Source organism: Spea bombifrons, chromosome 2 (genome assembly GCF_027358695.1).
Source record: "Spea bombifrons isolate aSpeBom1 chromosome 2, aSpeBom1.2.pri, whole genome shotgun sequence".
Classification (NCBI taxonomy): Eukaryota; Metazoa; Chordata; class Amphibia; order Anura; family Pelobatidae; genus Spea; species Spea bombifrons.
Genome location: NC_071088.1, coordinates 25,431,371 through 25,446,171, shown reverse-complemented (window position 1 = coordinate 25,446,171; position 14,801 = coordinate 25,431,371). Strand labels below are relative to the sequence as shown.

General features: G+C 37.7%; 1 protein-coding gene across 1 annotated transcript in view; it reads left to right on the top strand.

Moving 5' to 3' along the window:
* The window catches only part of LOC128474806 (membrane-associated phosphatidylinositol transfer protein 3-like), a 114,889-nt gene extending 100,804 nt beyond the window's left edge, over positions 1-14,085 (top strand). Inside the window, exons 2-3 of the mRNA XM_053457205.1 lie at positions 8,328-8,423; positions 13,571-14,085. Coding sequence (XP_053313180.1) covers positions 8,328-8,423; positions 13,571-13,698 — 224 coding nt within the window. The 3' untranslated portion in view covers positions 13,699-14,085. The remainder of the gene's footprint in view (positions 1-8,327; positions 8,424-13,570) is intronic.
* The last annotated feature ends 716 nt before the right edge of the window (positions 14,086-14,801 follow it).

The following is a 14,801-nucleotide window of genomic DNA, read 5'->3' as shown; positions in this document are numbered from 1 at the left end:
AAAATCAAGCTGATTTAATTACATTATCTCGTTAAGTAATTCTTATGTTGCTGGTAAGTCTGGCTTGGCTTGTTACTAGCTTGATGAGATGACCCCAACATTAGACAGAGCTTTACTTAATATGTTCTTTGTGACCTATTGCTATTTATGTAATTTAGTATTTTTTTTATTTACACAATTTAAAAATACATTTTCTGCTGTTTATGTGCAGAGTAGTGTCACTTTTAGGGCTGTAGAACATTCTGATACAAAGAAGGACTGTGACGACTCGGACTGAGTATCTCTGTCGTAGAGATCTTCTTTGCCGCTGACAGCTCAATTGCTCAAGGGATAAGCCCTTTATATTCCCCCAAGCACTAGCCGAGACTTAGTGTAGGGGTAAAACAGAACTCTCTTTATTGAGGACAGCACACATATATATATAGCAAACATGATAGGATTAAAGGTATAATCCCATCAACCACCAGATACCTGGCACCACCATACAGTTCTATGGCCAGCAATGCCCACCTGAAAAAGAGTCACTATTTCGGGGTGATCCCGAGGGAGCGGCGTCAATTCTGGGGTACCAATGGAGAGCTCAGGGTCTGAAAATGTTATCATCCAAAAAGCAACGTGATCTGACGTCAGGACCCTGAGCGACAGTGTCAGAAACATCCCCGGGAACAGTCCACGCAGTAACCGTGCCAGTGTTCCATAGCCGCGGCTGGGTAAACCCCGGTCCTATATATTGGTAGTAAAACCAGGGTTCCCGAGTGTTGCCCACCACGTGCTTAATGTATCCTCAAAAGAGCTACATGGTGGGTCTAAGGATGTCCGTAGCAACACAGTTTCAATTGTCGGCCGGCATCACTACGGTTCTTACCTTGTAGAGCCCCCATAGCCAGCTAGTCCATGGGAGTCTGGTTCCTGCAGACCAGACTGGGTTTCTCGGTCATCCTCGGTCAATGAGCCCATAAGCAGGGACTGGGCAGGCAGGTAAGGAGCCTCCCCAGAAATGCAATAGTGTCCCTCTCCCCAACTCAAACATACCCTCATGAATCCTTAGCCTTAAAGGGTTAACATGACAAGGACATCAGAGGATCAAAGACAAACTGAAATGAGGAATCTTTCCTATAGTTTTCTATTTATGCTTTTGACTTTTTTTCAAATCAACATATCAAAATGTTAAACGTGGTTGTTCAATTTCAATAATGCTTCTTTCCCAAAGGATGATCTGCTTTGTGTTTAGAATTAATTACAATGTCTCGGAGCTCAAGGAGGTTATGGTCATGTTAAATCAAAATCCTGACAAAATTGGAATTGTCTAACGAATATCAATAAGATGGAGCTTAGCAATGTCATGAAGGGTGAAGGACCCTTAGAGTGTCTGCAGATTCAATAGCAATCAGATCCTTGTTACTCTTGAGAGTATGACGTGAATTATATTTGAATTATCACTTTTTAAAGATATTCTTTAAGTAAATTGAAGATGTTGTCCTTCATTAGATGAAAAATGTTCAATGTCTTTTTTTACAAAAAAAATGTGTGCAGTTCTGTTTCTTAGAAGAATCATGACAGTATAGTTATAGTACTGGACATGGTGGACTTCTCATGAGTATTTTGTCCAGCTTTGGTTATATATACGAGCCATACCCAGGAACCATAATGGTTTACTCCTTAGTCTCAGTGTTTTTGTTGCATAATTCAGGGTTTGAGGAAAAAAAGCACATCAACAGGCACACTTTCATGCTCTAATCTAGTTACATCTGACTGTCTTTGTCAATATTACTCTCACTAGTATATCACAGCTAATATATCTATTTGAATACAGATGACTCTTGCAAAATATGTTAACACTATGGTAAGTAATATTTTTTACAAGATTAATTATTAGAGCCAACCTTTTTCAACCACTTCTATTAAAGATTTTGTGATGGTGTTACAACTCGGGGTCTGTTGTCAAAGAGAGGGAGTCCAGTATGCAGAGGGGTACACAGCAGAAGCCTTCTAGTACAGAGACAACAATAAATGTAAGACATACCTGCAAGATCCGTGCTCTGGTCTGGTGGAACAGGTGTGCCAAGTAGACATGGTAAACAGAAGCAGAGGACAAGAATACATGCACGCAGAACAAAAGGAGGATACACAAGAAAAATACAGGCTATCTTTAGGACATGGCACTAAAGCAAATATGTGAATGTTTATTTTATCATATAGCCCTAAGATGTAAGCAGTGCAAACTTCCTCCAAAATTCCGGTAATATCCTCTTCTCCAATCCTCCAATAAGGGGAGAGGACGTCATTGAAAGCTCCATAATTTTGCCCTAAGTTGAACTTCCAGCAAATTGATGGCACTTTCAGTGACATCCTCTCTCCAGATCCCCAATAAGGGAATAGGATGTAATCAAAAGTGCAGTGATTTTGGCAGAAGTTCACTTTGGATCAAAATGGCAGCACATTTAGTCACGAAGATAGAAAACAGAAGATGAAAGAGATAAGATGAATGAGAAAAGACAAAAGAGGAAGAACAAGAAGTGGAAGTCGTTGGCAGAGAAGGTAGGGACATTTTTAGAGAGCGTGAGTGAGAGAGTGTGAGTGAAAGGACCTGCGGATTTGCAATTTGTACAAAGTCTAATATATATATATATATATATATGTATATATATATATATATATATATATATATATATATATACATATATATATATATATATATATATATATATATATATATATACCAATCAGCCATAACATTATGTGGGTGGGATATATTAGGCAGCAAGTGAAATTTCATGCTCAAAGTTGATGTGTTAGAAGCAGGAAAAATGGGCAAGTGAGTGACTTTGACAAGGGCAGCTCTTGTGGGATGTTCTCAGTCTGCAGTGCCTATCAAAAGTATTAGAACGAAAGAAAAGCGGTGAAGTGGCGACAAGGTCACAGGTGGCCAAGGCTCATTGATGCACATGGAGGGCGAAGTCTGGCCCATGTGGTGAAATCCAACTGTAGCAAAAATTGCTGAAATCCACAGTGCATCACAGTCTGTTGTGTATGGGGCTGCATAGCAGCAGACCAGTCAGGATGCCCATGCTGACCATACCTGGGAACTTGGCAACTCCATATTAACATTTATGGCTTTGGAATGGCAGATCCAGCAAGCTCATATAGCTGTGATGGTCACATGTCCAAATACTTTTGATCATATAAATTGGCATTTTACCATATTTGCTTGATTATAATACGACCCTGATTATAAGACAATCCCCCAAAATTTGAATATTAATTTAGAGAAAAAATTTTGACCCTATAAGAAAAAAGTTTTACTAGAAAAATTATATATATTTTTCATATTTAAAAAAAAACAATGATTGAGAAAACCTCCGCTGCTGCTGCCAGCACTTCCGCCGTGGCTTCTATGAATGAGTCCCGGAAGGTCATGTGACGCCGGTGCTTCGTCATAGAAGCCCCAGAGGAAGTGTCGGCAGCAGCGGAGGTTGTCTGCGCACATCGCACATACCTCCACCGGCTGCCAGAGAGGAGGATCCAGGTCCCCTGCAGCGCTACGGGGAATCTGGATCTTAGTCTTATAGTCAGACCTCTATTTGAGGTCTGATTAGAATGTGAAATCAAATAAAAGACAATGATTATTTTTCAGAGCATTTGCTCTGTAAAAACCTTGTCTTATAACCGGGCAAATATGGTATATTAAAAACACATATATTTGAATATCCAATTATTTATTAATGTGATTTACCTAGCTCTAATAGCAGCTGTATATTTGCAGTTTAGTATTCCATTGTGGGGGTCAGTTAAGCATACCAAAATTAATCTAGCTTCATCCACATGGCTATCATTAAAAGGAGATTACAGAGTATAAACCTCGGCTTTACAGTCAGCGCAGATTGAGGAAAAGTATTGCATTACTGCTGCTGGAAGGCTATTACTGGAATGTTGAAGCTTACTCTACTGTACATGTAACTGGGAAGCTTCTTATAACTAGGACAGATATACATATTGCCAACTAAGTGATGAGCTTAAAGGGAGCAAACATATCTGCTGTGATTGCACTTTACTAAAACCGTAAAGATGCAGCTTTTTATCTACCAGAAACCACATTGTTCTAGTAAAAACAGTGATAAGCAGGGCTCCTGCATTTTTGGAACTGCACATGCTACGGACTCTGATTCAGACAACCATTTGGCTGTCCGAGAATCACATAAATTATTGTTTACAGCAGACAGACTGCCAGAAATTGTCTTGTCCTGGTGACAAGCAACCAGTCACTGTATAGTTGTTCTAGTCACTGTTAGTAGGACTGCTTTTCTAAAAATAATATCCCATGAACACAAGGTCCTTCACTGGATGCAAAGTAACAAGATGTTGCGGAATCTTGTAATACCTTTTTTTATTGGACTAACGGTATTTTATAAAGACAAGCTTTCAGGAGTCTTCCATGTCAAGTCAAAAGAGAAATGCTTTTTTTTTAAAAAAAAAAAATGCTTGATAAAGGAAAGACTCAAAAACACTTCAAAATACAAAATACTGTTACACCAAAAAAAGGAACTAAAAGGTTCTGCAACATTCTGTTACTTTGCATTTAGAATACTTAACTAATATGGCTCCTCCTAACTGAGGACTTTAACTGCTAGCCTTGCCAGGTTGCCCAAGAACCATAGTGTCAGCCGATCATCAACACTGGCTTTTAGTAAATTGGAACTGCACCTACCTATCTTTAATCAGAACTAATATCTTATACGCATCTGAGAATGAAGAGTATCTACTGTGCATCCCATGAACCAATGACATTGTGTTTGACAATTGTGGTCAGCCAAGTGATAGTTGCATCATGGGAATTCAACAGTAGTAGTTGATGTAGATGTTGACTATACTTTTTGTATATGTGCCTCACCTGTGTCACATTAATGGGAGAAGATAGCACTACTGGGTTATTAGTAATGACATATTTTGACATTCATTGCCCTAGGCCTCGTCAAGTGGTTATCATCCTTCCTGGTGAGCCACTGCCCCATAGAATGGTTGGGGAGATCAGCGTTTTCCCTTGTTACCAGCCAGTTTACACTATGGACATCTGTTGTTAGCCAACACGCACATTAATAATATCCCTTGTGCAGAGAAGAACAGAAGATCCTACTGAAGGAGTCATAGGGGGGCAGCTAGGTACGCTTTCCTTTGGTCAGGAAGCATCTCAGATAAATATACCACTGATGCAGGAGATTGGTCCTTATCTGTATTGAGGATCCCTGTATCTTTAAGAGACATAAACAGAAACATTATCTCATATATCTGAATAGTTTGCCTGTAGGGTTTGAGGGGGAAGATATTGTTTTCATCCTAATACCGCTTTGAACTGTGCCTTAAACTGAAATGTTTTGATCTATATTTGTCTTTTTCATTGGACACAAGGATTATATCTGTTTAATGAACACACAATTATTATTCATTTCAATTATACGCTCTGTACGGTGACTACTACTTGGAATTTACACGATAGCCTCATAATTAATATGTGCTTTTTGTACCTTTGAAACATTATACAGGCATCTTCTGATCTTTCTCTTTCATCACAAACTTCATTTCAGTTTCCTCTACTAGCTTTATTTGTCAAATAAAACAGCACTAAATGTAGCGGTTTCTGGCATCCATCAATCCAAATGGCTTAACAACACAGATAGATTGTGCAGCACAAACAGCCAAGTCAATACCAACCATTACACGGTTTGGCTTGATTTATTTTTGAAAGTGTTCTTGAATCAGAGATTCCTGATGAGACCTCCAAAGCAAACAATGGATAGGGAGGTCAACAGCTAAAACACATATGACGGAGTTCTTAAGGCAATTTTCCCCACAGCGGAGGCTAAACCTAATTACGTTGGGGTCCTCAATGTCAAGTGACACAAGCACCAGGAAGCGCTGGCAACTTTGAATTAACACAAGAGGGAGGTCCATTTTGTTAAATTTACTCTGTACTTCCAGCTGGACTTTCATGGTGGAATAATGGGATCTGTGCTTCTAAACGCACAGATCTCTCTTCCACTTCGTTTGTTCACTAAATTGTATGTAGAAGAACAATGACTTTGCCGCAATGTGCAGTGTCCTGCTCTCTCAATACATCTACTAAACCTATCTTTTGATTCAACTACCTACTAGCAACCCATATTGTGCTTGTTGCATCAGAGTCAATTTAATATTATATTAATGCACAGTTAGTTTTAATGCACAGACCACCATTTAATAGGTCAAATAGCCCAGAGGAGTGGAGACACATAGTATTGCTCACTTTGCTACAGTCTGATAAGATAAGTAGTTTTTGTTATATCGTGGTTTCTGCTGAGGGTAAAATACAACTATCTGCCTATGAAACAGCTTGGTCAAAAAGGATTATCATATATAAAAATATAACATACAAAGGACAATGAGAATGCATAAAACAAATATCCATCCATGTATTATGGGCTTTCGCCTACCCATTCCTGTATATAAAGGGATCTAGAATTTCTATCACAGCCTTTAACATAGTCAAATCCTTTTTAGATCAATACATGTGTCAAATTTCATAAATGTATGCCTTCTTGAACGTTGTTTTCATCACAAATCTCTTACATCGAGATCTTTTTATCTCTTTTGCTCCGCCAAGAAAATCTATTTAAATCTTATCTGACAACATTGCTATATAGAAAAATCACTAATATGCTTTTTGATATATGGCACTGGCCCCTTCAATATGGATACTGTAAATAATTTTATAGTCCTGTAATATTTTATAAGTATTTTCTCTTGATATGGTCACATAAGAATTTTTTTGGATTAAATAAGTAAAGTATCCTTAATTATGAGATGTTTAGGATTTGCAAATATCACTATGCAACTACTTTGTTTCATTTTTGAATACTATAATAAATGCTTGGCCATGCCATAATAACGAGAGACAGATTCCGAGCTGTGTAGAAAACATCTAGAAGTAATTTGTATAACTCAATGGTTCTCAAAACTATTTAGAATGCTGAAATTACGGAACAGAAAATACAGCAGGAACAAAAAGGTATACTAGACGGGCCAAATGTCTGCTGTCACTCAATTCTGTTAACTCTATCCCCAGTCATACATACCTGTCCAGGGGTGCTTTCTGTATCAACCCAGCAGGTGGTACAGATATCACTGATTTGCAATGCTATTTAAGAATATTTAAACATGATTCCATTGTGTTTTAAAGTAATTAGGAAATATTAAATATATTGGGAATTATGCTTAAAAAGCAATTCTACTGCAAAGTGGTCTAATCACCATAGTAAACAATGCAACTTTAGTTGCTGTGGCAATTACACAGAAGAGCATTTTTTTATACAAAGCCATCATTGTTTTATCTGTTATCTTTACAGAAAAAAATTGCTTTTTTAAATAGTAGGGCAAATGTTGGATCAGAAGGACAAAGGTGTACTGACCTTTTCAATATGCGCTTGCACGGTTCCTGTTTTTGGTCTAGTTACTTGATTTAAGTATTGGACAAGATATCAAATTATCAGCTTTAAATGTGAGTTTCATTATCTTTTTTTTTATTATTAAGCATCGTCTTATTCTTTTTTAATGGCAGCTGCTTTATTAGTTAGTTCAGAAAAAAAATATAAAATCTGCAGCTATTAAGAAAAAAAGATTAAAAAATTTTGCCTTCGGTGGGAGAATGGAATGTAAGGGGAGTTGGGCTGTTGGGCCCTTGGGTTCGTGGCGGCCCAGCTGCTGCTATACCTTGTGTGCCCCACACTGCAAAACTAATGTAAGGCATGTTCAAAAGTGGAACACTTAGTTTGAAAGCAAAACCTTGTAATCAGTGCTAAAAAATGCATAAACATATAAAAAAATAGAAATGTAACCATTACACATATAACAACTTTTCAATGACACTGAATCGTTAGACATTGAATGGGTAGTCACAATAAACAGGAAATCAGTCACTTTACAAAACATCATGTTGTTGGGACTGTTCAATCGTATTCAGGACTGCTGGTAGCTATGTGGTTCGAACACTGTTTAGGACAAACATCAGTTCTTTTTTTGAAGGACCTGCTTATCAGGAGACTGAACTATACCTTAAATATCATTTGATTTATTAAACACTTACTGTGTATGTACCTACCAAAATACCTTATAGGACACATTAAACGTTATTGAGCAAGCCGCAGCATTTGCTTCTTGCTTGAGAATTGATAGAAAATGATTCATCGAGAGGTTTTGATTCATGCCTTTCTGTTGCTCACTTAATTCAGTGTTCTACTGCTTTTATCCCTTGTTTATTCAGCGTGGCATTCATAACATACGTTATTGCTTTCTTCTAGGGGCATCACGCAGGTTTAGTGGGGCACAGTGGCACCTGCAGAAAATTGTGAATGACTCAGTAGACAGCTCTGATGATGAGTTCTTTGATGCCCGAGGTGAGTGTATTAAAGAAAGTAATGAGATTATCTTTGGAATTACAAGAGAACAACAATTTCCTTGTTATAGCATTATTAGTAGAAAGTTAACTTGCACACCATGTTTTTTTTAAAATCATTTGTACATTAAGAGATTAAAATTACATTACATTTTATTTTAAGTGCAGCAACAGATTCTGTAGCACTGTTACAATATGGAAGAGTGAAAATTAACAATAATATTGCAATTGACAATATGCAAACATAAGAATAATATTAATACATGTTAAGACATTCCGGTACAGAAGGAAAAGAAGGCTCATCTGGCATCAACCAATGAAGAGCAGCTGCCATTCATTGGTTAATTCTAGAGGAGTCCCCTGCTGGCGACCAATAGAGTCACTCTTACGGACCTTTAAAATCATGGTGCTCCGAGGCGTACCTTGCCCTGCCATTTGCCAACAGGGACTAAAATCCCTGTTTCTGCCAGGGCAAGTTGCCAGGAACTGTTGTTTGCGTATGAGACAACCACTCTGAGCAACTTGGCCTGAGAGAACAATGGCTTTGGTTCCTAAGAGCGACTCTATTTGTGGCCGGCAGGGGCTCCTCTAGTATCAACCAATGGAGAGAAGCTGCTCTTCATTGTTTGAAGCCAAACAGAAATCTCAGTTCTAGTAAATTACAATTGTTTATAGACTACCAGTGGGCTATTCCAATAGGTGGACAGTGAAACTTGACAATAAACTTAAGACATTACTACAGAAGGAGAAGAAGACCCTAATTTTATATAGTTACATAGTTCATAAGGTTTAAAAAAGACCTAAGTCCATCAAATTCAACCCTTCTACCTAACCTTCCTATTCTTGATCCAACACTTTTACAATTTCAATATATTCTTTCTTAAAAATAGTGTAATATATAAATACTTAGTTATAGGTTTTTTTCACAAAAATACCCCTAAGACTTCTGATCCTCAAACATCTGCTCATATAGGTTTAAATTCACAATCATTAGTGTAGCCTTGAACAGCAATATCCTGTCCTTGGTAAGAAAAAAGGGAATAACCTCCCTTGCGCTTGTGGACATTGATATATTGTATGCAATGAACCTTCAGTGAAAAAGTGATTGGAGTGGGGAAAGAGGATAGCCTAGTTTTTCCCATGGGGATCAAAAACAATAACTTGATATGAGCAAGAAGAAAAAATAGTTCAAATAGGTACAATTATTATTGTTATGAGTTAGTCATGTCAGCACATTGATATCTGTCCACAATTCTGTAATAACTAAAAAAATCTTACAGAAATGATAGGAAACAGCCCTTGTGTGTGAAAGAACCAACATTATAACTAAAAGTTGAACTTGAAGATTTCATAGAGACATATAATTTGACAGAATATAAGAACCATTAAGCACATCTAGTGTGCCCATTTTTTAGAGCTGTGCAAATGGGCGAAAAAGGAGTCGGACAAATTTTTTGGTTTGTTTTTGACCCGTTTTTCGGTACACTGAATTTCCACCTGCAAGGTACCCCCCCATACACCTAAAACAACCTGCCTGTGCCACCGCTGTCCCTAAAACAGCCTGCCTGTGCCACCACTGCCCTTAAAATAGCCTGCCTGTGCCACCTAAACACTTACTCGCTTTACTCATTCGTTCACTCATTCATTCACCCATTTAGTCTCCCGCACCCCCTTACCTCTCTTGCAGATTTCACTGGTTCGGGGGCCGGCCGAGCATCACTGGGGCAGCGCAGACATCTATGTGGTCTGACGGCCACCTAACGTGGGCATGCAGCTTACTGCTGTGGTGCCCGCACGCTGTGTGCTGAAACTCTTTCCCCGCCCAGGGGAGCAGAAACCTGGGTGGGAAAAGAGTTTTCTCGCACAGTGCATGGGCGACACGGTAGTAAGCAGTGGGGCTGTGTTAGGCGGCCGACCCAGCACCCCCCTGTTGAGTGGCACCAGGAGTGGACCGTACCCTTTTAGGTACGCTGCTGTATGTATATATATATATATATATATATATATATATATATACATGCCAATTTTTTGTGATTGCCTGTTAGTCTGCTTGAGATCAGTCAGGATGCTTATTACTGTGGCTTATTTCCATACTTTCTATAATTGCCCTATAGGACTTAAAGTGGTATATTTTTAATGATCTCATTTGCCTGGAACTTTGTATAAAAATACCATAAAGCTAGATCTTTCATGAGCATCTTTGTTTTGTGTATGTTAACATTTCATATTTAAATTATACAGTACCGTGGAATATATTAGGGCATAATAAACACAAAATTATAATAAATAACATGGCAAAGGAGGAATAGGCATTTAGATGAGTAATAAGTATGTTTTGGCTACACAAATTAATTTGTTAACACATGTTCTACTGTTACTATACACATTTAGTGTACTGTATGACATTGCGATACACCCATACCCTCAAATATGTTAAGCTCCAAGAAAAGGGACATCGTATGAGGACAGAGGGACAAAGGGCTTTGGGACCATTCTAAAGCAGGGCACTTTGGAGGTATACATGACATTACTGTACTATCTACTGTACATTTGACACCTTAATCATGTCATTCTACCAAAAGCAGCCTAGGATAATCAAAAAACCTTTGATATTTTTTGAGCATGTGATGCTTCATTGAAACCGCCTAACATCTCCAGGCAAGATAAGAGACATTCTTTCTGCTGTTAAGCATGCATACTAATGTTGACTGATTAAAGACTGCAATAAAGCAATATTCTTGTTAAAACACAGTGTATTAGTATGGGTGATTAAATCTGGGCCAGCAGATGCAGCGACATTGTATTAAATTAAGGGAACAACAAATATAAACAAAACATACATTAGGATGTACTAGGTACATCCTAAGTTTGTTTTATTGACCTCACAAATGGTCTTTTTGCTGAACTGGCCCAAATCCCAGACATACTATAACATCTTGTGGAAAGCCTCTGCAGAAGAGTGTAGGCTGTTATAGCTCCAAAGAGGGAGCCTTCTCCACATTAGTGTCTATGATTTTGGAATGAGATGTCCAACAAGCTCATAGAGGTGGGATGGTCAGGTGTCCACATACTTTTGGTCATACATATTTAAAGAGCCTGCTGTCATAAGCCTGACCAAGTGAAGCACCTCCTTATCCTACTGTTTCAAAGGAAGCCTGTCCTTCCTCTATCTGCTTCTTCTTCGCACAGAACACCAGCATATGAAATGCTACCTCCCCCAATTTGCCCCTAGACCTAGTTTGCATAGGGCAGATTATGACACTGATGATAACCTCTGGAGTGCTATTTCATGTATTTACCTCATATGATGAAATCAATTCTTAACATTTAATAAAAAATACCACAAATCACAAAATATGAAAAAGAAATGCTATGCCAGTATGTGTCAAGACGACTGAGCAAAGAATGTAGAAGGAATGGGACATCTTATCTCAGGACTCATGACACTTCTGAATTTTACACCAATGCACTCAATGCCAATGTTTGTCCTAATAACATGCATCTATTAATAGATTTGCTATTGACCATCTTCTTTTGAATCAAAGCAGCCTCGCACTGCATGGGCATCCATTATATAGCTTTGAAATGTCACCATGGTAACCTGAAGTCCTTGACAATAGCAGCGTTCACATCTGCAGTAGCTGGGCTGTGTTAAAAATACCAAAATGTCTTGACTTCTCTGTCTGCAGCAATCTGACATCTGCTTAAGGTTTAGTGTATTCATATTGCACATTCAAAGGTTTGGTACTTGTATCATTGTATCAGACAACCAGTCTTTTCACTCATGTCGTGTGTCAATTTCAAGTCATTGTAAACCAAACAACAAGTTAATGTTTACTAAACAAGTCTTGGATTTAAAAAGTTGCAACAGAAAAACATTAAAGCAAGGCACCAATATTGTTGCATAGAAAATTCATGATTATTCATGAGTACAAAGTAATTCCAGCGTTCTACGGCCCCTCACTTAGTCTTAGAGGACGGCCTCTTAAAACTCATGAGAGTCCATGAAGTCAACAGTTCCACCAAATGTCCTGTACTGAGCTATATATTTGACCATAATTTAACCATAGATTCTTTCTGGGGTTTCGTTTGTTCAGATAAACACAGTTTTGCCAAATGCTCATCATAATTCAATGCTTCCATTCTCTTAATTAATTTACTAGCCTATTTTCGTGTCTGTTATGTGGATCAGTGGCAAAAGCTATACTGCATTCCACCATATGTTTGGGAAGTGTCATTCTTAGCTCGAGGTCAATGAAGAAGTAGTTCCGCTGTTGCCTATTGCACACAGAAAGCACATAGAGAAATCAATAACAAGCTTTAGTATATTTGTGATAATGATGAAAGTGTCTATATTTTTCATTGCCTCACACTGCGTCTGACTGGGAGAGCACTGAAAAGCATTTGGAACTTTCATTCAACACATCAGCTGGTTATTTCTACTTTAAACTCTTCATATTGTCTAATCACAGTCTCCCAAGATTCACCTTGGCTCGCTAGGAACAGCTGGGGAGCTCAGTTGATGTAGTAAGAAGATAGAAGATAGAAGTACATGGGGAGTCATTATAAAGTACACCCCAAACTTATTACAATGATACCACCTACTAGACAAATTGCTAAATCACCAGTTTATAATCTCTGTGGCTATAGACAATTCAAGTGTAGTTAACATTTTTTGAACAACTTCTTGGTCGGGGAACACAGTAAATGATTGTTATGATTTGCTGGCAAGTGAATCATAGGTTTTTTTAATCACCCTCACGATATAGTTGTGACTAAAAGGAACTGACCCATTTCTTTATCCAGTTTGCTCCCCTTTATTCTGTCCTAGTTGGTACATTCTCAAAAATGTTATTTTTCAAATGTAGCAACGTATCTTCATAAAGGTGATATATGAAATATTATTAGGTACTGGTAAGTAACTACAGTTACACTACAGTTACACCTTCTCTATATAAACTGGCATGTACACAGAAGTGTACCGCAAAATAATTTTCGGTTGTTTGATACAGTAAGAGGAATTGCAGGCCCAAGCTTGTGGGCTTCCTCCAAGCTACTTACTCCACACATTAATAACCATTTGTTTTCAATGTAAGAGCTCTGAATTTATTAACTATTGTATCCATTATTTTGTTTTCTACATTGCAGAAGAAGTAGTTGAAGGAAAAAATGCCATCCTGATTGGAATGAGTCAATGGAATTCCAATGACTTAGTAGAACAGATCGAGACTATTGGAAAATTGGAGGACAGTGCAGGTAAGCAAGTTTTCTTTTAGTACTGAGTGATATTGACATTTCTTGGAAGTAAGCAAATATACATTTTAAAGTACTTTGATAGAATTTCTATAAAGACCTATGGATTTAATTGCTTACCTCAATTGCAATGCCATCGCTGCTGTCTTTTTAATCCTGTATTACCTTTATTTACTGAACTGTTAAACCTCCAGAAGCTACATGCATAAAATGTTGTATGCATGTAGTTTATGGAGGTTTGACAGTTCAGAAACTAAAGAAACTATATGCATACAACATTGTACCATATTGTATTCTTCTTTCTCCTTTAAACTCACCTCAGTTTCTCCACTATCACTTAAGAAAAAAGATTAAGCTGATTGAGAGGAATAAAAATCACACAAATCAAGACAGCAGGGATGACATGTTGATCGTAAATGTCACAGAACTTTATACATAGAGGTTTGCTATATTCTGAAAGATTATATCTGTGGTGGATTAGCAGTGGTTAAGGGGAAATCCCATAGAAAACCAAATACTTTGAAGATAGCCTGGTTTTATATCATTTTGTTTCAATAAACTCCCTTCATCTGCTGACCTGTATATGCCGTTGTTGTCTATGGCAAGGCTAACAAAGTCCATCCCTCCATAGACTTTTATTAGCCAGAGTGTTTAACACTGAGCCATTCTATTTTATCCTTATCACAGGCAATGGAATAGGGAGTCAGGGTGTTTGTCTAGTAGATTGTAGAGAATACCAAAGCTAAAATATATATATGTAAAAAATTCTGATAGGCAGCTACATGAAAACATTATATTAAATGTAATTACATTTTTTAAAAAAAATGATTTAAAGAATTATATTTTGAAAAAGTATATATATTTAATTTCGTACTGTGCATTTAAAAGGTTTGAAGAACGTGTAGTTCAGTTGGGACCTTGCAGCAAAATGTAAAATGTGTATGTGTCCAGCAGAAATAAAAGTGACAACGTACCTGCACTCCTTTTTTTTATACCAGTGAATGGGTGCACCCGGTTTGAGAGGGTTTGGGAAACTGGTAATTTTTCTTTGATCTAACACAACTTTGTCCATAATATGTTACTGTCAGAGTTGGCTCATGAAGCTCCTTCTGTTTTACTACCCATC